We start from the raw sequence: 24,285 nt of genomic DNA, 5'->3' as shown, positions 1-24,285 counted from the left end.
AAACAACTCTATAATTAGTTTTAGATTTTTGCTTCATAATTATTTAAAATTAATTAATAGACATTAACGTTAAAGACAAAAGTGAGTATTTAGTGAAAAATCAAGGTTAAAAGTGTAAATCTTGAAACATATAGACCAAATTGAAACATAACTCAAACCTCAATGGTAGAACTATTGTAAAATTTTGAAACTTGGGAACTGAATTGAAATCAAACATAAATAATTAATAACATAATATTTTAAAACCTAGGGACCACAAAGTGAGTAGCAGCACAAGGACAAAAGGAGAAAGAGACAAATTCTAAACTCCTCGCCAAAGCATGAAGATCTCATCAACTACGTTCTTTACCTCTGTGAAGTCCAACGAGTAATCGTTAGTCAAATCCAAAAAACTCTCTAGCATTAGATACAACAACAATAGAGGGGGAGAGATATTTCAAGAAAAGAGAGAAAGTAGAGGCCCTCTATAACTATTTTGACTTCCAACAACTTGATAGTCAACTGTCGTGCAAACTTTAGGTATAGAATAAGGTAAATCTCTATTAGACACAAAATTGAAAATTTTGGAGTAACTAACTATATTGATTTAGAAACCCAAAATTAAATAACATTCTTTATCTCTGTCCATGGATGTAACTAACATACCGTTAGTGAACCATGTAAATCACTATATTGATTCTTTATTGTTTATGTTTTCTTTTATCTTTATTTATTGATTTCATAATATCTAGTAAGTCTTAAATCTTAAAATATATATATATAGAATAAGGTAAATCTCTATTAGACACCAAATTGAAAATTTTGGAGTCTAATAAATTCAAAATTGGAAGGGACCTATTAGACATAAAATTGAATGTTTACGAACTTATTATAAACTTTTAATATTCAGAAATTAGATAGACACAAAGTTAGATGATGATCTAAAACTATACATGTAACATTTTTTTTAAAATACCATCGATCCAAATGTTAGAAATTGGTGGTTCCTTCAAGAGAAGTTGAAACTTGAACATCACACAAAGATATAAACTTTTTAAAATCAAAGGGTTTCACTAATTTTCAAGATATATTAGGGATAATGTGCACTTCAAAAGTCTCTCATTACCTTACCCTTGTTGCCTTTTCTCCTCAAGCCACATGGCTACTTCCTCCTACGTCTTCCCAATGTCAAGTCATCTCCTTCTCATTCTCCTTCTTCTTTCCTTCCTTCCTCCCTCCATTGACTCGATTTCTTTCAAAATAGATCGATTCAAAACAAATGAAAGTGATACACTTTACCAAGGAGATGCTCTTCCTTCAGTTGGAGCAATTGAATTCAACAATATTAAGTATCTTTGTAGAGTTGGTTGGGTTATCTACAAAGACATTGTGCCAATTTGGGACTCAAAAACAGGAAAAACCACTGATTTCACAACCCATTTCACCTTCATAATAGATACCCAAAATGTTCCAAACTATGGCCATGGAGTAGCTTTCTTTCTAGCTCCAATTGGGTTCCAAATCCCTCCAAACTCAGCTGGTGGCTTTCTTGGCCTTTTCAACACCACAAATAGTGATTCAACCATCAACCAAATTGTTCATGTTGAATTTGATTCTTTCTCAAATCAAGAATGGGATCCTCCCTTTGAACATGTGGGCATAAATGTTAACTCCATTGCTTCTTCTACTTACACTCATTGGAATGCAAGTTTACATAGTGGGGATATTGCTGATGTGTGGATCTCCTATAATTCATCTACGAAAAACTTAAGTGTTTGGTGGAAATACCAAAATGAGTCGAATTCTTTTGAGAATACAACTCTAAGTTACCAAATTGATCTCATGAAGGTTCTTCCTCAATGGGCTACAATAGGATTTTCAGCTGCCACAGGTATGTATTTAGAGAGACATACATTATTTTCATGGGAATTCAACTCCACCTTGGATATAAAGCAAATAAGTGAAGATAATGGGAACAAAGTTAATGTAATTGTGGGTGTGACTGTTTCAATAGGAGTTACAATTTTAATGGCAATTGTAGCCTTTGTAGTACTTTGGAGATTGAAACAAAAGAAAAGAAAATCAGAAGAAGAAAGGGCAGAGGAGGTAAACTTGACATCAATTAATGATGATTTGGAAAGAGGAGTTGGACCAAGAAGGTTTTCTAGCAAGCTTCTTTCCATGGCAACCAACAACTTCTCAAAAGAAAGAAAGCTAGGGGAAGGAGGATTTGGTGCAGTGTATAGAGGTTACATACAAGATTTAGATTTAACAATAGCTGTAAAGAAAATCTCAAGGGGTTCAAGACAGGGAAGAAAAGAGTATATAACTGAAGTGAAGATCATTAGTCGACTTCGTCATCGAAATTTGGTGCAACTCATTGGTTGGTGTCATGATAAAGGTGAGTTCTTGTTGGTTTATGAATTCATGCCTAATGGTAGTCTTGATTCTCATCTCTTTGGTAAGAGAACCCCTCTTGCTTGGGTTGTGAGGTACAAGATTGCTTTAGGATTAGCCTCTGCCTTGCTATATCTTCATGAAGAATGGGAACAATGTGTGGTTCATAGAGATATTAAATCTAGTAATGTCATGTTAGATTCAAACTTCAATGTAAAACTTGGGGACTTTGGATTAGCTAGATTAATGGATCATGAGTTGGGAGCTCAAACAACTGGGTTGGTTGGAACTTTAGGCTATTTAGCTCCGGAATACATAAGTACAGGTAGAGCTAGTAAAGAATCTGATGTGTTTAGTTTTGGGGTGGTTGCTTTGGAGATTGTCACGGGAAGAATGTCAAGAAACTCCATGGAAATGGAATCTCATAAGGGTTTGGTGGAATGGGTCTGGGATCTTTATGGTAGTGGAAAGCTTTTAATGGGAATGGATGAGAAATTGTTGCAATCTGACTATGACCAAAAACAAATAGAGTGTCTTATGCTTGTTGGACTATGGAGTGCTTATCCGGACCCTAATCTAAGACCTTCAATAAGACAAGTGATTCAAGTTCTTAATTTTGAGACAACAATGCCAAATCTTCCAAGTAAAATGCCTGTTGCTGTGTATCATCCTCCTTCCACATCAATGAGCTCAAATGAACCATCAATTACTGCAAGTCTTGATGTGGGTCGCTGAATAACGATGAAGCCGTTTGTAGTTTGCTTACTACTACTACATGATTGTTCTTGTGTAGTGTTTGTTTAATGTCAGAAAATGGTTATGTTTCAATTTAGATAGTTTGGTTTCAGGTAAAGTTTGCTTTGTATAACTTGTTTACTTAAGTACTGTTAATAAATTTGATTATTTCTTTTATGTTTCTCGCATCATTTTAATTCTTTTGAAAAATTATTGTATAAATTAAATTAGGACTTTAAAATCGACACATAAATATGATAAAAATGAAGTACAAAACAACAAAAATGTGGAAAAGAAAAATAGCTAGTTTGTTTTGAGTATTTTAAACTAGTAGATGTCAATTCTGCAGTGAAACAAGATATTTATTGTCTTGATTTCAGCGGTTCCTCAACTCATAAATGCTGTACAGACTTTTGGCCGATAAGTCTCTGTAAATATGTATTATAAGTTGGCTTATTCTAGATCAAGTTATTTTCAGAATCCCAGGCTACACTTATCCCTGATTGTTTGATTAGTGATAATGTGATTATAAGCCCGAGTGCCTATTTTCCATGAAAAGAAGGTAGAAAGGTAAGGTTGGGCAAGCCTATGACCGAGTGGAATGGGTTTACCTTTGTTAGATTATGTTACCAATTGATTTAGTTTCCTTCTTCGTGGGTCAAGTTGTTTGTATGAGTTCTATCACTTCCTTCAATTCCCCAATTTTGATTGATGAGTTTTGTTGGTTCTATAATTTCCTTCTAGGCGTCTAAGAGAAGGTAATCTTCTTTCCCTCTATCTGTTTCTTTTGTGCTTTAAAGGAGTTGTCAGCTCTTTTGTCTAATATAAATGAGTTTGAGTGGTACAAAAGTTTTGAGAGGGTATCTTTGTAATTGGGATCAAGTAGAGCATTCTGCGTGGTTGTAACTGAAGAAATACAGACAGTTAAACTGTAATACCGCAATGTCAATCGTGAAGATGCTGACAAAAGAACCAACATAGAGAGTTAAAAGGGAGAGAAATAACACACAAAATGTCAACCCAGTTCTTCACCTACATCTGGGGACTAAGAGCCCAATTGAAAACGAGTATCAATAATATTCAAAGTTTTACAAGTAAACTACTTACCTGATAGATGCACTATCATGTGTTACAATAAATCGAAGACAAGTATACTATCTAGGTTTCCCCTATACTTTTTATTGCTTGTCATAAGATCTTGGCCCACGTCAGGCTCCCCATGAATACGAGGCTTCTTGCTTGTTAGATCTTTTGAGTTTAGGCTCCCCCTAAACTCAATACTCCTTTTCAAGAGTCACGAAGACTGTACAAAAACAGGATGGTGGCACTTTTCTCTTTTTCACAACATGATACTTGATGTAGTGTCAAAAAAAAAAAAAAAAAAAAAAAAAAAAAAAAAAAGAAGAAGAAGAAGAAGAAGAATAGCCTCTCCAAAAACCTACTACAACAAACTTCAATCACTACCTTTTATAACACAACCCAAAAAGGTAAGAGATGGATAAGGGAACCAGCACCTAAACCAAAAAGGTACAAATACAGGCATTCCAAAAGCACACCAAACTATAAAAAACAGAAGTCATAAAGAAGAAGACCGACATTCAAATTAAAAGAAAATTTACAAGCCCACCAGCTACAATAACGAGCTCCCTCTTTTGCAGAAACATTTTTGTTTATTGGCCATGAACAATGACTGTAGGAGAAGCAACCAACCACATTCAAACAAAAAATTAGCAAATAACAGAAGCAACAAAAATCATCATACAACAACGGCAACCAACCACAAACCAAAACACAAAAAACAAGGGAGACACTATTCAAACCAACTCCCCCTTGATTGTTAAGGAAAGAAAATTACGAAGAAGGAGAAGTAGAAGCCTGTAAGATAGAGGTAACATCAGTTGTGGGCAAGGATAGGCTCAACAAATGCACTAAAGAGTCCACGGTGGTGCGACGATCAGTAACAAAACTGTTGAAAATAGGGTTATTAACCTAGGGGCATTTATGTAATTGTGTAAGATCCCTAGGGTTTCCTACTCTTTATTTATACAGTGTGTCCCTGTGTGTTCAATGTATCAGATTTAAAATAGAATAAGAAAAGTCTTTATATCGTGGTTTTTCTCCTTGTACTAGGGTTTCCACGTAACCCTGTGTTCTTTTCTTCTCTATTCTTTAATTTTTAACATGGTATCAGAGCATGGTGACAAAACCCTAGCCGTTATGGAAGAGAATCAACCCCAATCTTCTTCTGCTGATGGATCTTCGAATTTTGACATGAAAACGGCGATCCGAGCAGCTGTAAAAGAATGTTTTCAGGATGCCCTACCGAAGTTAATTTCTACTGTCATGTTGCAATCATTGGAAAGTCGGCATCAATGGGAACCATCATGTCAAATTACGTCGATCGAGTCTCTCCATGCAGCAACAAGCTGTGGCCGCGAAGAATAGACGTCCTACGATCGGAGCTGTCATGATCAGGGCAGATTCGGCAGCCTCGGACGCGAAGAGCAGGTTGGCCGTGAAGAACAGATGGCCTTCGACCAAAGCTATCACGATCAAGGAAGAATTGGGAGCATCAGACACAAGAAGCATGGTTATCGGTTCGATCTGAACAGGTTTGGTGCTGGTCTGGAGCAAACCCGAGTTTCTGCGCTGTTATCTCACAATCCTGACCAGCCCGACCCTAGTACAACCCTCGTGATTCCTTCACAGCCCGACCTGACCAGCCTTACCCGAGGACGACCCGCGTACTTCCCGACCCGCGTGATTCCTTCACAGCCCGACCTAACCAGACCGACCCGAGCTCTTCCTTCACAGCCCGACCTGATGGTTCTTCTATGGTCAACAGTAGAGGTTTTGACCAGCTTAAGCGACCAGCACCTGTTCCAACCACTTGTAGTTCAACTCGTTATCCGGACAATGTGAGACAATGGTTGGCTTACCTACAAAAGTAGATTTCTTATTTGGATACGATGTTCGATGCAAATCCTCAACCAGTTTATTTAGAAAATCTGGTAAACTCATTGCCTATTGTGCCTAATGTTTCCTACTTATCTGGTTCGATGGGTAATTCTGTAGGATTTATCGTAGAAGAAAAATTAAATGGCCATAACTATTTTTTCTGGTCCCAATAAATTCAGATGGCCTTGGAAAGGCGTCACAGTTTGGATATTTGACAAGAAAAATTCCAAAACCGACACCAGGTAATCCACAAGAACGAATTTGGAAAGGGGAAGATTCGTTGTTACAATCTGTTTTAGTGAATAGTATGGAACCCCAAATAGGAAGACCACTACTGTATGCTGCAACAGCCAAGGATATATGGGAGGCAGCATAAGATTTATATTCTAAAAGAAGAATGCCTCTCGGCTATATACACTCTACAAACAGGTCCATGAGTGCAAACAAGGGTCCATGGATGTTACTTCTTATTTTAACAAACTATTAATGCTATGGCAGGAAATGGACTTGTGTAGAGAAATTGTCTGGAATTGTCCACAAGATGGAGCCCAATATTTGAAGATTGAGGAAACAGATCGTGTTTATGTGTTTTTGGTTGGATTAAACCCAAAGTTTGATGGTGTCCGTAGTCGGATATTGGGCCAGCGCCCGACTCCTTCACTTAGAGAAGTCTGTTATGAAGTATAGCTGGAAGAGGATCGGTCATGTGCCATGAATAATACCATTTCTACTATTGATGCAGTCGCCTTCGTCACCAAGCCGTCCGGTACTGATGGTGATAAAAAATCTCCACCTGTTTGTGAACACTATAAGAAGTTGTGGCATACAAAGGACCAATGTTGGAAATTACACGGGAAGCCCCCAAATAGTAGGCGACGACAGTCTCATGACAAATCTAATCTTAGTCATCCCTAGTAAGTGACTCAGTAGATGTACCAACTCAGAAGCAATCTTCTGGTAACAGTAAACATAGCTTGAGTACGATTGGGGTGAGTGCAATTGCACAGTCAGGTAATTTCCCTTCTTTTGGCCTGATTAGTATAAATGGTAAAAAACCATGGATTGTGGATTCAGGGGCTACTGATCACCTTACAAGTTCCTCAGAGTTATTTATGTCATATAATCCAAATGCTGGTAATGAGCATATTCGAATTGCAGACGGGTCATTTGCCCCGATTGCAGGGAAGGGCAATATCTCTCTGTTTAATGGTTTAATCCTACGTGATACCTTACATGTGCCTAAAATATCATATAATTTGTTATCTGTCAGTAAAATAACAAGAGATTTGAAGTGTAAGGCATTTTTCTCACCAGATTCCGTTTTGTTTCAAGATCTGAAATCGAGGATGACGATTGGCACTACCCGGCACGATAGGGGACTATACTTCCTTTCTGACGAAGCTTCCTCTAGGAATGATCACCAATCTGGGTTTATGTCTTTAAATTTTCCTGTTTCTGAACATGATGTTATGTTATGGCATTTTCACTTAGAACATTCGAATTTTCAATATATGAAGTATTTATTTCCTCATTTATTTCATAATGTTAGTACTTCTTCTTTTAATTGTGATGTGTGTATTTGTGCCAAGCAACATAACCTTACAAACCCTCAAGTCCATTTTCTCTTGTTCATAGTGATGTCTGGGGTCCCTCACCGGTTACTACTTCCATTGGTAAACGGTGGTTTGTCACGTTTATAGATGATCACACCCGTCTCACTTGGATTTTCCTTCTTACTGATAAATCTAAAGTGTCCTCTATTTTCTAAAAATTTTACACAATTGTTGAAACTCAATTTCAAACAAAGATTGAGATTTTAAGAAGTGATAATGGGCGAGAATTTTTTAATACCTCTTTCAGAGAGTTTCTTATTTCTAAAGGTATTGTTCATCAGAGCTTGTGTGCTTACACTACGCAACAACATGGAGTAGCTGAGAGTAAAAATCGACATCTGGTTGAAGTAGCCCGGTCTCTTATATTATCCGCCAATCTTCCGTCGTAGCTCTGGGGAGATGTAGTTCTCACTGCTACTCATCTCATTAATCGGATGCCATCCCGTATTCTTAATCTTCATACCCCTTTAGAATTGTTTAAAGAGTCCTTTCCTACTACTCGATTGATTTCTGATGTTTCTCTTCGGGTTTTTGGTTGTGTTTCTTTTGTTCATTCCCATGGTCCAAACCGTACGAAATTTACTCCCCGTGCTCATAAGTGTATCTTTTTTGGATATCCACTCCATCAACGTGGATATAAATGCTATCACCTGTCATCTAAAAAGTACTATGTCTCCATGGATGTCACATTTCTCGAGGATCAATCGTTTTTTCCTGTTAGTCATCTTCAGGGGGAGAACATAAATGAAGAGACTAACTGGTCATCTTATGCTATTCCTTTAGAGTCAGCATCCATTCAAACCTTGTCTAACCCTAGTCCTGAGCATGATAGTCTGGTCCTTCCTACCAATCAAGTTCCTTGGAAAACTTACTACAGGAAGAATCTTAGGAAGGAAACAGTGTCGCCTGTTGAATCAGAACTGCCGGCTCCAGTGCAGAAGTCAGACCTGCCATCAGGTCCAAGTACGTATATTCCTAATGATGTTGATATATGTATGGAGACTGATAAAGACAGTAATATTAAAAGAGTGATAGAAGGGGAAACTGCAGAGGATGAAATGATCCTTGCTAGTGATGATGTGGAAGATACTACTGAAGTTTCTGATACACAAATGGTCAATCGTGATGAGGAGCCTGGAGAGGTGAAAGAACGTGATACATCACTTGATCTTCCCATAGTCCCGAGGAAAGGTACTTGTTCATGTACTAAAAACGCTATGCGTAGTTATATGACGTATAGTAATCTAGCATCCAAGTTCAAGGCATTTATTACTAGCTTGGACACTAAGGTGGTTCTAGATAACATAAGTGTTACAATGAAAAAACCAGAATGGCGGTCTGCTGTTACGGAAGAAATAAGAGCTCTGAAAAAGAATAGAACCTGGGAACCGGTGACTTTGCCTAAAGGACACAAGACAGTTAGATGTAAATTGATGTTTAGTATAAAGAACAAGCCAGATGGGATAATTGACCGGTACAAGGCTAGACTCATTGCAAGAGGCTTTACTCAAACCTATGGAGTAGATTATTCTAAGACTTTTTCACCTATGGCAAAACTTAACACAATTCGAGTACTTTTGTCAGTTACTGTGAATAAAGATTGGCCCCTACATCAACTTTATGTTAAAAATGCATTTTTGAATGGGGAACTTAAGGAAGAAGTCTATATGAGTCCCCCTCCCGGGTTCGAGAGTCAGTTAAAAAATAAGGTGTGTAGATTGCAGAAGTCACTATATGGATTAAAAACAGTCTCCAAAGGCATGGTTTGACAGGTTCACAACGTTTGTGAAAGCACAGAGGTATGTTCAAGGGCATTTTGATCACACTTTGTTTATAAAAAGATCAACATCAGGGAAGATGGCTATTCTTATTGTCTACGTTGATGACATTGTTTTATTTGGGGATGATGATGTAGAGGTCACGAGACCAAAAACAGAGATGGCTAGAGAGTTTAAAATTAAAGACCTCGATAAGCTAAGATACTTTCTAGGAATGAAAGTGGCTCGCTCAAAAGAGGGTATATCAGTTTCTCAACGAAAATATACTCTGGACTTGCTAAAAGAAACAGGTATAACTAGGTGTAAACCTATTGACACATCAGTAGAAGACAATGCGAAACTCGGTGATAAAAATGATAGAATTCCTGTCAATAAAAAAAGGTATCAGCGGTTAGTTGGGAAGTTGATATACTTGTCTCACACAAGACCAGATATCTCTTATGCAGTAAGTGTTGTGAGTCAGTTTATGCAAACTCCTTGTGAAGATCATATGATAATAGTTGAACGTATTCTTCGGTATCTAAAAGGAACTCTTGGTAAAGGCCTAATGTTCAGGAAATCCGATAAATGATCTGTTGAAGCTTACACTGATTCTGACTAGGCAGGGTCTGTTGTTGATAGAAAATCTATGTCTGGGTATTGTACGTTTGTCTGGGAAAATCTAGTCACCTAGAGAAGTAAAAAACAAGGAGTTGTTGCTAGAAGTAGTGCTGAGGCTGAATATTGGGCCATGAGTCTAGGATTTGTGAAGAAATCTGGTTGAAGAAAGTATTATCAGATCTCCAACAAGATAATGAGCTTCCAATGAAATTGTTTTGTGATAATAAAGCTGCCATCAGTATTGCAAACAACCCAGTTCAACATGATAGAACTAAACACGTAGAGATAGACAGACACTACATTAAGGAGAGGTTGGACAGTAGAAACATATGCATTCCTTATATTCTTTCAAACCAACAAGTTGTTGATGTTCTTACAATACAAAAGAGTTACTGAGACAAAATATTAATTATTATGTAAGCAAGTTGGGCCTTGTCGATATTTATGCTTCAACTTGAGGGGGAGTGTTGAAAATAGGGTTATTAACCTAGGGGCATTTATGTAATTGTGTAAAACCCCTAGGGTTTCCTACTGTCTATTTATACAGTGTGTCGCTATGTGTTCAATGTATCAGATTTAAAACAGAATAAGAAAAGTCTTTATGTCGTGGTTTTTCTTCCTGTACTAGGGTTTCCACGTAACCTTGTGTTCTTCTCTTCTCTATTCTTTAATTTTTAACAAGAACGATTAATTCCACTCAAGGTCCTCGATTCAGAAGGAGAACTTGTAGAATGTGATTCCTAAGATTAGATGGAATCAGAAGACCTCCCTCAGAAACACGGAGATCATCAGGCAACAACATGTCAACAGCTTTGGGATGTCGAATGTTGTGAATATATCAGACACATAAGATCCGTGAAAAAGCTTGTAACTTAGATTTATACGACGAGCAGTAGGACCAGGAACATCATTAGTGGACAGAATCCTAGGGCACTAAGACAACATAATACCACATAAGATACGAGGAAAGCAAATGGGGAGCTTAATGGCATATGAATCAATGTGGCACAACAACTAGTTGTACAAAAACACAACAAAGTTAAACTGCAAGCCAGTCCCAATTTGATATAGCAAGCTAGCAAGAGAAGGGGAGACTCCAAAGCTATGAGTAAAAGGGCACCAATAGGCAATGTCAATCTTATGGAGAATAACATACTTCACACTTAAGGCAACAATATGCAATTGACCAGCTTGCGGCTAAGTAGAGGAAGTCCCTCGAGTCAATTCAGACCAAATCCTCGGTAGATGAGTGAGACTCTCTGAGAGCGGCACCATTTTCGCGATTCAAGAAAAACATGGTTAATGGTTGGGGAAATAATAAAGCAAACACCTCGAACATGCATCTTTCTGTACTCATCACTGCTTGGATCATCAAATGAAGTGCAGAGATTAACAAAAAACTCATGAAAAATATAAGGATAGAAAGGAACAGGTTCAGTGACAGTTTTTAGCAAGCCAGCTTGGTCAATGAGGTCCATTATAACCAAAAGTATGTGTTTTATCAGAGACATTTTGTTCATCAGCAATTCTTCGTCCAATAACACATTTCCATTTGCGTATATTTTCCTCACAATGAAAGAAGACCCTATCGATTGGAACAGAGGGAACATTTTGAGGAATCTTATGGCGATCAATTCTAGTAAGAACCCTCGTTGGAGGCACTACAATGTCATTTTTTTATTAGGGATTGAAGGAGAAGGTACACCTAAGTTAGTACAAGCAGTATTTTCAAGAGAATGCAATTGTCTGGAGCGAGTCTGAATGGAAGGACCAAGATTTTAAGACAGGGAAATTGTCTTTTTCATTTTACGCGTGCCTAATTTAGAAAACACAACATTATCATCAGATGAGTGTAAATAAATCTCGTTAACATGAAAAAATCCAAACCAGTATCAACATTGAAGCTCAAATAATCAGCAGCTTGGGTGGCAGAGGGATTCACAATAGGAGCATCAACAAAAGGAATTCGAGTAACTGTACCCGGGGCACTCGTATTGTTCACAATCGGATAAACATCATGCACATATCCACTAAAATCTTGAACCGTCTGAGGTAAAAAAAATAGTAGAATCCTCAACAACATTTATATCTCGAGTATCACTATGCATGACCACAATAGGGTTCCAAAGAACCAGACATACCACAACCAAAAGCAATGAAAGTCGAAGAACCAGGAAGAACAAAACACCAGAAACATTACCTTGATCAACATGCAGGTTACTTTAAGTAGAAGAGTGGGAAGGAGAGTCGCACGTGCCCATTTGGGAGAAGAGGAAAAAGGACCTCTCATTTAAACCCCATAAGCATTAACCCTAGATGACGAAACATCCGACAAAACATCGTGAGGCCATTTTGTTAACTTGCAAGGATTCAATGGGGGAGCGCGAGCATTATAAGCATGGGATTTTATGTTCACCATGATTAAAGAAAGGAAATACAAGTGGGAAATCACAAAATAGAGGTCGTCAGAGTCCAAACCAATTATACTGGAAGAATGAATGTGAGGAACAACATGAAGGAGCTGAGAAGCCTTCAACCTATTTAAAGGAGGGAAACCGAGCACTTTAAAAATTGTAATGCAAAGGACATCAATCATAGGCTGAAAATTCCAATCGTCAGCCCACGTTCACCGATATGTCATAACAGACATTAATTGCTATACATTTAATTTACACAAACCAATAGTAGCCCTCAAGGATTCAAATATAATGGTATCAAGATGCTAGAACAAAAATGTCATCAATCTGATTATTAGTTCAAACATGTTCAAGTAAGATGCCTTCATTTTCAACCAATTCTCGTATAAAGTGATATCTGATGTCAATATGTTTGATGTGACTATGTTGAATCAAATTTTTTGATATATTGATAGCACTCATATTATCACAACATAATGTCATGACATCTTGAAACACATTGTACTCAGCAAGCATTTGCTTCATCCAAAGCAATTGTGCACAACTACTATCTACAACAACATATTCAGGCTCAACAGTAGATAAAGATACACAGTTATGCTTTTTACTGAACCATGATATAAGGTTATTTCCTAAGAATACATAGCTCCTTAACAGGATTTTTCTATCTTTTATGCACCCCACCTAGTTAGCTGAAGGATCTCTTAACGAAGAGTTCCATGAGCGTCGCCGGTCTCTTCAATTTCACCGTGACTGAAATATACCAAATACATTCGAACATACAGTTATGCACATAAACAGTAATTAACGGCATGCTTTGAACAAGAAATAACAAGGGAGGGAGTTCTCATACCAGTTGAAGACGCTCTTCAAACTTTGTAACCCAATGCAGCGGAAGACCTCTACTCGATCGACCAACGCTCAACAGATGCGTCAACTACAACAACATGAACAATTGCAAACAAATGAACACAGCGGAGACGTCATCACCAGAAAGGAGCCTTAGGTATTCTCGGAGTGAGAACCTGAAGCGTGGTCTTCGGAGAGTTTGGTAGAGGTTGAAGGAAGAACTGGTCGTGTAGATGATAAGAAAGTAGGAGAGAATGAGAAGCTATCGCATGGCTAGATGCTTATCGCTTAGAAGAAACTACACGATCGTGTAGATTTTACTTAACGATCGTTTAGAAAAAGGTGGGCAATCGTTTAACAAACACGACACACTATACGATCGTTTAGGAAAGCTATCTGATCATTTAGGAATTAGCGTGTGATCGTTTAGGCACTAGGTAGACGATCGTTTAGGCGCGAGGTATGCAATCGTTTAGGCGCTGAGCGACTATCGTATAGGCTCTCGACTTTAAGCGATCGTTTACGTTTCCACACCAATGCAAGACCTTCTAATCTTCTTTTGAACCTCACAAAATGAAACAAAATTTCATTTTTAATTCTTCGGTTATAATAACTGACGCTGTTTTCCCACTAATACACGTTCGAGAGAGATTTTAGGTTAATTATCATATAATTAATCAATTAAATTATTAATAAATATAATCATATTATATTTTTACCCTATAGTTTGATATCACATATCTACTATAGTAATTTCTCCTCTACTTGATATAAATCATATTTATATCTAATTTCCTCTAAATTAATGTATCTCATACATTTAGCCAATTATATCATATATAATTAACCAGTCCAATTATATCATATATAATCGAACTTTTTCTTGTCAATTTGAATATTTCAAATTAACCCAAATACTGATTTTTGACTTTATCCAAGCTACCCAAGGGATCTAATGAACCTGTGGCTCGAAGCTCCAATGGTTTGTGAATAGCTGACTAAACTCTTCAACCACAAGGTCTACCATCCATTAACTGTCAGGTATTCTACTAAAGACCAACAACTAAACTCTTCTTACCACAGATATATTTTTATGTCCATCGGATATAACCAATCATGAGTACGATGACCCTTCATAGATGCTCGTAAGTACAGTTGGACCAAATTACCGTTTTGCCCCTGTAGTTACATCTCACTTCTTAAGTACCACTGATTCCTCTAATGAACAATACAACATAGTCAAACTATGTGTGAACACCTCTCGAGCCAAGAGAAGGTGTGTGGTGCCACACCGTTCAAGCCCTGGAATCAGGCCTTAAGGGAGCTATCTATCTATTTACCCCTACCTCGGGGAAGGAGTGAATTCCATCTTGTGTAGCTGAGTTCCCAACTCCCAAATCAGATGAATCTCCAAAATGGTAGGTTTGAATCGGCGACCTGGCCACTCGCACCTATACAAATCAAAGGATCGCCCTCAATGGCAGGAGTTCCGAACTCACTCAAGATTGTGGTCATGTTACTTATGGTCATCCTTGTGAAGTGAAGTCTCTGTCATGAACGGTATTATATAATGAGACGTTAACACTTCGTGGTCATGTCTTATACAAACTCTTTGTATAGGACACCTCCACTCGCATGTCCCCAACACGAATGATCAGGATCAGACCATCTGTGACAAGTCACAACACTTGTGACCATTCCACAAAGCGAGCCGCATCCGTAGCGTTACCAGGATAAGGTTTCCCTCCTATATCCATATACTACAGATCATTTTGGTTGTCACTCAATACATGATCCACTTGTAAGTCACCACATACATACTTGAGTCACATATAGATAACCAGAGATTTTATGTTTATTAGTTTGTGGTAAAGCAAATAAAACATGCAACTGAGCAAAATACAAGATGTGAAGTTAAATATCATATATTATACAACACAAACGTTCATATAAATTGTTTACAAACTATAGGACACGAGACTTTAGGGCATCAACCTCAAAAATAGCACCACGATAACTTACTAGAACTGGATTTGTACCGAAAGTATATAGAAAACCATAGTCATATGTTCCATGCACATATTTAAGAATTCTTATCACATTGGTCATATGGTTGGTTCTAGGGTTAGATTGATATCGAGCACAAACACCTACGTCAAAGGCTAAGCTTCCAATCATATTCCTATAGAAACTCTTATCGAAACGTCTAACATCAGAATCATGTGGAAGTTTGGCATGAGTCATAGCTAGGGTACGCTTGGATTGAGCTTTATCAAGACCAATTTTTCTCACCATATTTTTAACATACTTCTCTTGAGATAGAAAAATACCTTATTTCATTTGTTTAATTTTTAAACCAATGAAGTATATAAGCTCTCCCACCATACTCATTTCAAACTCACCCTTCATTTGATCAATGAAGTTATCTACCATGCTTTGGGGCATTCCTCCAAAGATGATGTCATCAACATAAATTTGAGCAATAATGAATTTTTCAACAACCCTCTTTATGAACAAAGTCTTATCTGTTAACCATCGAGTACAACCATTCTTAGTTAGAAAATCTGCTACTCTATCATACCAGGCCCTGTGGACCTTGTTTAAGTCCATAGAGAGCCTTCTGAAGTCGGTACATATGTCGCGAACAAACTAAATCAACAAATCCTTTGGGTAGTTCCACAAATACTTCTTCATTCAAACACTCATTCAGGAATGCAATTTTAACACCCATTTGGAATAATTTGAATATTAGAAGACATGAAATTCCCATTAGCAAACGAATAGCTTCAAGATGTGCCACCAGAGCGAATGTCTCATTAGAATCTATTCCTTCGATTTGAGTATAATCTTGGGCCAACCTCACTTTATTTCTAGTCACAACTCCATGTTCATCGTATTTATTCTTAAACACTCACCTTGTGCCAATTATATTAATATTTGTATGACAAGGAACAAGAGTTCATACTTGATTCCTAGCAAACTGTTTGAGTTCTTCTTACATGGCATTGATCCAGAACTCATCCTTCAGGGCTTCATTCATATTTTTAGGTTCCCTTGGAGATGTAAAGCACACATTTCCAATCATCTTCAAGTAGTGAACTTTATTTTTATTTCGAGTAGTAATTCCAAAATTCAGATTTCTGATAATATTGCTAAGAGGATAAGCCTTCTATATTCTATGGATGGGGTTGGATTACAATATTCATCTTCATATTTGTTGGATTTACTATCTTTTGAGACACTAGGTATCAGGCTATCGTTACTCATGTTAAAGACATCTTTAAGGTCTGTTTCATCCTAATCGTGACCTGATGACACCGAGCTTTCACTTTCAGCATTTTTGACAATCTCATTGGCCCAAGAGGGATTCGGTTTGTTGATTGGATCACAAACCAATTGTTCATTAGAGGATCAGTGGGACTTAAGGAACAAGAGGTAATATCAGGGGTAAAACAACCATTTGACCCTGCCGTTATTACGAACAACCTTTGAAGGGTTAACTTACTAATTATGGTTATATCAAGTGGACATAATATATCTATAGTGAGGAGAGTGCAACTTTGGGCTTCAATGGAGTGACCCAGTAGCTAACGAATGAGTGTTAATTCGGTATAGAGAGTTTAGCCAATTAATCTCGGATCGTTGGAGCCCATGATCTGTAGGTCCACGAGGTCCCCACGCTAGCTCACAAATAGATTAGCCTTAGAGTAGCGTGATAAGTTAATTTGAAACATTCAAATTAGAATTAAGCAAATTAGTATTATATGTGATATAATTAAGCGTTTAATTTTTGAATTAAATGAAATTGGAGAATCAATTAATATTTAAATATGATTTAAATATTAAATTCATGAATAGGGATTCATGATGGTGGAATTAGTGTTAAATTAATTTAATATTTGATATTGAATTAATTAGAACTAATGAAATTGTTTAATTAACTATTTATTATTAATTTTATTAGAAAATTAATTAATGAATTAATTTTGTAAAATTAATAAAGATTTCATTTTGGAAATCAATTAGTAAATCAAAAATTGAAAAGAGATGGAAAATGGAAAATCCCAAAAAGTGGGATTTTTCCACTTTCAACCAAGTAGCTCACACACTCTCCACAATAAACTTGGCTCGATCTTCCAAGCATGAGCTGCAATTCATGCAACAATCCTCATTGTATGATAGTCATACAATAAATGAAGAAGATTGGGCTGAGAATCGAGCATGCATTTTGATAGATTTTGCTGAAAAACTTGAGGTTGAAGAAAGTCTTTTACCATGGTGATGCAGTAACCTCATCTCCAAATTCCCTTAATCCAAGCTTATTTTGAGTCCCAGAACTCAATCTAAGGCATCAAAAGGATAGTAGGGAAGGCCTTGATGTGGTGTGCAAGATGATTTTTGAGATTCAAATGTTTCTTCAAAGGTATATCATGAAACCCTCTTATTAGTTTATGTGCATGCTTAATTTAAAGTCAAATTTAATGAATTGGAATGCTTAATGATCTGTTTTTCTTCCGCTGCATGTTTTCGAACTCTAATAGAGTTTTGTTTCCTTCTTTTCTCACGATCAGACAGGATATAGCAGGTGCTACTGAAAACATGGAAATACTTCACATTTGGTTTTCTTCCTTTCCAGAGTTCATATTTAGTGAACACAGTACCTAGGCGAAGTGAAACCCTATTATAAATATGGCATGTTGTATTGAAAGCTTCTGCCTATATCTTTAAACTTTTTCATAGACGGTGGCTACCATTCATATTCACGTTTATTGCTTCATCAAGTCTATCGCAATAGACCACTAAAAACTGAGCTACGAATATTTCATATCTAGTCCATATCAAGATCAACTTCATCAAGTCTGGCAAAGACTGGTCACTCAAAAACTAAGCTATGAAGATTTTACATCTATCCATCAAGTCCATATCAAGACCACCCAAAGAAATGGCTATGGAATTTGAAGGTTTTAGTTCTATCCATCAAGTCCATACTAGGACCACTTAAAGAAAGGACGTGAAATATTTATGGGTTTTGAGTCCCATGCACACTGAGGACTTTTAAATTATTCTCTTTGTTAGGCATTTGGTTAGAAAATTCGCCAAGTTCCTCCATGGAGATAATTTCTCCTTTTAACAACTGTTTCACAACTCCATGTATGATGGGTTTTGCCATTATACACATTATTATTGTCAATTCCTAAGATAGCCTGTGAATCATCGTACAAAGAGACTGGTACTGATGCCCCCACAATAGTACATCTTCTAGTAGACTTCTAAGCCTCCCATACATATGCACTGCTAATTCTATAGCAATAAATTCATACTTCATGGTAGATCTTGTTGTACAAGTCTATTTTGCTAGCTTTCATAAAATAGCTCCTTTACGCAATAAGAACACATATTCACTAGCAAAGCTTATTTCATTATTCTATGTTACCCAGTTTACGTACTCTAACCTTCTAATATGCCATAAAATTATCGAAATACAAATAATAACCCTTAAGATACCTTAATAAACCATGAAAAACAATCCAATGATCTTTATCAGAATTATGTGAATATCTACTCGATCTTCTCACAACATAAGCAATAACAGATCCAGTATAGTTCATTAAAACAATAATGCTTCCTATAATCCTTTCATATGCAGATTGAGAAACACTACCTTCCTTATTTTTCTTAAGACTCATACTAATATCATAATGTGTTCTTACAGGAGCGTGAACATAATTACTATCAATCTCTTTAACAATTTCCAATTTAGTATGATTGACACAAAGAAAATCCATTCTCAGTTTTTCTAATCTTAACACCAAGTATTACGTCAATTTCTCCCAAATCTTTCATTTCAAAATCTGACGATAATAACCACTTGGTATTATTGGTTACATCTATGTTTGTTCCGAAGATAAACATATTGTCAATGTACAAAATATAATCATACAATCAACTTAAACAATTTTGAGTAAACGCATGTATCAAAAGGATATTAACAAATATTCACACAAGCAACTCAAACAACTCGAGTAAACACATGTATCAAAGGATATTTACTAATGTATTGTTGAAGTTCTCACACCATTATTTGCATATATCTTCCTTCTAGTTTATTTCCTTTAAGAAATTCTACTAAATCCATGTTTTAATTCATAATGTTTCTTCATAAGCAGTTAAACCACAAAATAACCATAAATCATTTGTCTTCATTTTCTCTTTTCAAGATCCTAGACTTTATACATTCAATCAATTAAAATTATAGACATGTATACCTATGTACCCATGATCATCTCCTTATTTAACCAATGTGTGACTTTGGTCACATTCCTAACAATCTTCTCCTCGAACAAACGGCCAATTGAACCCCCTCTCAAGTAGCCATCTATCCATCTAACTCTTATCTAGGTTAACTCATTTTTACAAGAGCATACCGTCTATCTGATAGAGTCCAACCATGGATCACATTATGACTACTTTCGAGGCTCCACTACATCTTTGTTCGACACATGAGGATTATATGAATATAGGTAAACTAGGGACACGATTCTGATACCACTTATTTGAGACAACTCTCCAAATATCTTCATGACAGTGATATTGTGTCTACTTTGGGCATAAGCCATCCAGATTTTGCTTTTGGGTTTGACTCCAAAAGACCTTATACCAATGAAGATAGTTGTTCTCACTTGTATACCCACGAAAAATCCTTATAAAATATCACATATTTTGTAGCTTAGACAATATCTCAAACTACCATCAAATTCTACAAGCTTCCTACATAATAAATTTTGCATATTTTCATACTACCAACAAGGTAGGTAATAAGCAATACAACTGTATACGTCCAAACTTAATTAAAATTAATAAAAATACTTTTAATTAATGGCAAACCATAGTATTTTTTAACATGACAATTTATGTCATGAATCATACCTAAACTTTATGAAATATAAGACGGAATATTATTTCAGCAAAGAGATTATAGTTTGACAAATCAATAACCAACACCTCAATTAATAGAATGATGCATAATTTCTAGTCAAATTTTCAATGGCTATAATATCTAGTATTATAAATGTTATTTTTCTTGTTTGGATATTACATACAATAGAGCCTCAACTTTCCTTATAGAATGGCTCAAGCATATTTCTCTGCTTTATGTTTCCTTCTTTTTGAGAAAATAGTTTTCTAATACATTTTTCAATTAATCTATCGTTGATCTTTTCTCAATACTATTGATGATATAATTATTAGAAAGATTATTATTATTCTTTCCTTATATGCAGGGGCTCTCCTTCGAGCTTTATGGTTTTGGTAGTTTAGGATGCTTGCAGACATTTGGTCATATATGAAAAAACAAAAAATCTTTGGTTATTGTAATTGTGTGTCAAAGATTACCTAAGTAGAATTCAAGAAGTCTCGTCTATTACCTTTTATCCAAATTTTAACCAGTCAAAATATCTTCAACACATGTAAAAGTTGAATTTAGATTGAGATTTGAATCAAATCGAGAAAATCTTTGTCGTCATCATCTAAATTGACAATAGTTTAAAATTAAAAAGTGGAGCATCTGTGGAACAAGACATCAAAATATCTTCGCTTAAATGTTGTTATATTTGATGGTCAACAACCAGAAGACCCACTATACAAGTTTTGTCTCTCAATAAGTTTAGCATCAATCTAGCAAGCATAACTTGAGTGGATGTTGGTCTTGTTTAATGTATATTGAATCTTCATTTTTTATTCCTTCTAGCAAATCGAATCAAAAAATTATAATTGTTAACTATTTGAGAGAGTAAGTGGCTGTGAATTTCATTAAAGAAATTAAGAAGTATCTTTAGAGATAAAAGGTGAAGATTAAGTTTAAGGTTAAAAACATAAACTGAAACTTAATATTGTGTTCAAAAGATCTGTGATATTCATCTCATCCTCATTTCTCTCATCTCCCTCACCATTTTATTTACTGCACTTTATTTTCTTGCATTTACTAAACACAACATAAAACTTATTGATACTTTATACTTGTGAAACCGAAAGGAATAGAATTACTAAATCAACTGATTTATAATAAAATCTTCATGTTCGACCTTGAATCTCACCCGAAACACCTCATATTAAGTTTATAATTGGGTTTTTGAAGCAAAAACTTGTGTTTTTTAATAGATTTAATCCATACTATTTGATTGTATGCGAGACAACAAAATACACCATTAATAACTGTCAAATGACTACCTAAACAATATATTCCAAAACTCAACACTTAACAACCGTTGAAGAGAATAGAAGATAATTCAATCATTAATTTGATGCTAAGAAGAGTAGAATGATAGAAATTATGTCACTATAGATAAACCAAAAAAGAGTGGCAATAAAATAAACTTGCCGAGCTTCCTCATCATTTTCTTTAGAAATGGAGGAATTCATAAAAACCTAGTTTATAAAGATAAAAGAATAATAAAATATACAAGTTAATTACTTGAAAACTAAAAGAAAACACTTGGTCAAATGAGTAGCTTCCAAGTAATACCTACCTACCCCTGGGTTCACTACAATTTTTCTTTTATAATTAACAATTCTTGTGCATTATAAATTTTTATTACTAGTTGAATTATTTAAATCAACTATTTCCGTACTCATTTTTAAGTTAAAAAATTTCGAAGTAGAAAATTGTTCCAATCTTCAACTTTTAGGATTATAATTAATATCTTAATTATCTATTAAGTTATATTGTTGAATGATACATACGTTCTTAATGTTGTTCACTTCCATTTTTTTTTTTTTTAGTCTTTTATCTTGACGAATAAAAATCTAGTATGTAATGATATAAAAAGACTAATTAAAGTAAAGAAAATTTAAAAGTGAATAAATACTTGGTCAAATTGTAATTTGGTGGCACAAGAGAAGAATTAGACTTTTTTTTTTTTAAGGTATTATAATTAAAGTGTGGGATGAGCAATTGAACCTCAAATCTCGAGGTCGATAGTACAAGCACTATACCAGTTGAGTTATGCTCATTTTGGCTAATTCATTTTTTTGTATGAGTTATGAAAGCTCCGAAGTCATTAATTCAACTGATGTAATGTTCTTATTAATGAAAGTTACGCAAATGACATCATCTTATTATTTTTTTTGTGTAAGTGATGAAAGCTCCGAAGTCATTAACTCACTTTTTTTGTGTGGCTAATTATTTTTTTGTGTGTGTGAAAAAGTCAAAGAACTAGTAAGGAATCTGATGTGTTTAGCTTTGGAGTGGTTGCTTTAGAGATCGCTACGGGGAAAATGTCAAGAACCTCTTTAGAAAAAGAATCTCATAAGGGTTTGGTGGAGTGGGTTTGGGATCTTTATGGAAGTGGACAATTGCATGTTGGGATAGATGAGAAATTGCATTCTGATTATGACGAAAAACAAGTTGAGTGTTTGATGCTTGTTGGACTATGGACTGCTTATCCAGACCCTCATCTTAGACCATCCATAAAACAAGTGATTCAAGTTCTAAACTTCGAGACAACGATGCCAAATCTTCCAAATAAAATGCCTGTTCCTATATATCCTACTTCTTCCACGTCGATGAGCTCAAATGAAACCTCTTTTACAGTAAGTCTTGACACAGGTCGTTAAACAAGAAGAATGTGTTGTGGTTAAGTTGCAATGTCTATTGTGTCGTTTGTTCTTGGTTATGTAGTTGTTGTGTGAAAGAAAGTTAATATTTGTTGTTTAGTTACTTTGTTTCTTTAAATAATAGGACGTTTAAACTTTCCGTTGGAAGTGACATATATATGTATATTATCGCTCAGTTTAGCCACTTTGATTGTCTTTGCTTATGGTTTTAATATATCATTTTATATTTGTCATTCTCTCATTTTGACGGTGAGATTTTGATTTATCTTAGTTTTTATTATTTTATTTTCATGACTGATCTAAGCGTTGGAATAAATGAAGTAGTTAATCTTTTAAAATTACAAGCATATAATATTAATAATAATTTTTTTCTATAAGCCAAGTCGAAGAAAACACATTTTGCAACAAATAATGATGATGATGATGATAAAAAAAAAATCGAAACTTTCCTCACACGTGTGCTGCCATTGTCACCAATTTCGATCGAAGGTCTTGGATAATTGCACTCGCATGAAAAGGGACCTAATTTCACTACCTTTTCGATTCAAAATATTACTATTTTCATTAATTCAGATTCTTAATATTTAGATTTGTATAGAAATGATAGTCGGCTCGATTTTGTCAGTTTTAAAGTCAACAAAGAATTAAATCAAACTAATAGATTTTACAAAGAAGAGATCCAAACTAATGTCCAATAAAAAAACAAGATCATTGTAATGGTTTTAGTTAGATCGATTTATTATCGGTTTAGTTCTTGGTTTTTGGCATTTTCCTTTTTTCTTCCAATTTCTATTTTTATTACCACTTTTTTTTTTGAATTGGTCATTTTTGCTAATTTAGAATTAAATTTCGTCCATTTCTTTTTTCATAAATTAAAATTTGACATTTTTTTCGTGGTACTTTTATAAATAAAAAACATACAAGCTCCATGATAATTGGTTCTTTTATTTCTAAACAACAAATATACATACACCATAATAATTACAATACTAAAAAAAATTATTTTTAAGGGTATATATACCATTGGATTAGTTTGGTTTTGATTGACTTTTCTAATAAAAAATTGATCCAAACAATTACCTTTTGGTTTTCTCCAAATACAAAAATGTTCAATTTTGTACTAAAAAAACTAAACCAAACAATTGGATCGGTTTGGATTGGTCTGGCTTTTTGTTGCACTCCTAGATTTTTACTAATACGGTTGGAAATTTTGTTTTCTCCCTTCATCATATATTGGATGTGTATTTCGGATATGATATCATCTTCTTCTTCTTAATTGTCTACTATTTTTTACCATTTTGAGCAACCTATTTTCTTGATTCCATTCATTTTTCAAACTAGTGCACG

The 24,285-nt window shown here is 35.3% G+C and overlaps 2 protein-coding genes and 1 pseudogene across 2 annotated transcripts; all 3 read left to right on the top strand.

Moving 5' to 3' along the window:
• Nucleotides 1-1,127: 1,127 nt before the first annotated feature.
• LOC120089404 (Concanavalin A-like lectin protein kinase family protein) lies at nucleotides 1,128-3,253 on the top strand. Its single transcript, XM_039046857.2, has one exon. The coding sequence runs from the start codon at nucleotides 1,138-1,140 to the stop codon at nucleotides 3,109-3,111; it is 1,974 nt and encodes a 657-aa protein (XP_038902785.1). The 5' UTR covers nucleotides 1,128-1,137; the 3' UTR covers nucleotides 3,112-3,253.
• Nucleotides 3,254-6,780: 3,527 nt separating this feature from the next.
• LOC150033381 (uncharacterized) lies at nucleotides 6,781-10,031 on the top strand. Its single transcript, XM_090306391.1, has 5 exons — nucleotides 6,781-6,983; nucleotides 7,109-7,535; nucleotides 7,964-8,037; nucleotides 8,560-9,156; nucleotides 9,455-10,031. The coding sequence occupies exons 1-5, from the start codon at nucleotides 6,781-6,783 to the stop codon at nucleotides 10,029-10,031; spliced, it is 1,878 nt and encodes a 625-aa protein (XP_090162517.1).
• A 12,568-nt stretch (nucleotides 10,032-22,599) lies between these two features.
• LOC150033380 (L-type lectin-domain containing receptor kinase IX.1 pseudogene) lies at nucleotides 22,600-22,938 on the top strand (annotated as a pseudogene).
• Nucleotides 22,939-24,285: the final 1,347 nt, after the last annotated feature.

The sequence above is a fragment of the Benincasa hispida genome, chromosome 10, assembly GCF_027475165.1.
Source record: "Benincasa hispida cultivar pf3 chromosome 10, pf3_genome.v1.1, whole genome shotgun sequence".
NCBI classification, from domain to species: domain Eukaryota; kingdom Viridiplantae; phylum Streptophyta; class Magnoliopsida; order Cucurbitales; family Cucurbitaceae; genus Benincasa; species Benincasa hispida.
This window is presented reverse-complemented; position numbering and strand designations above follow the sequence as displayed.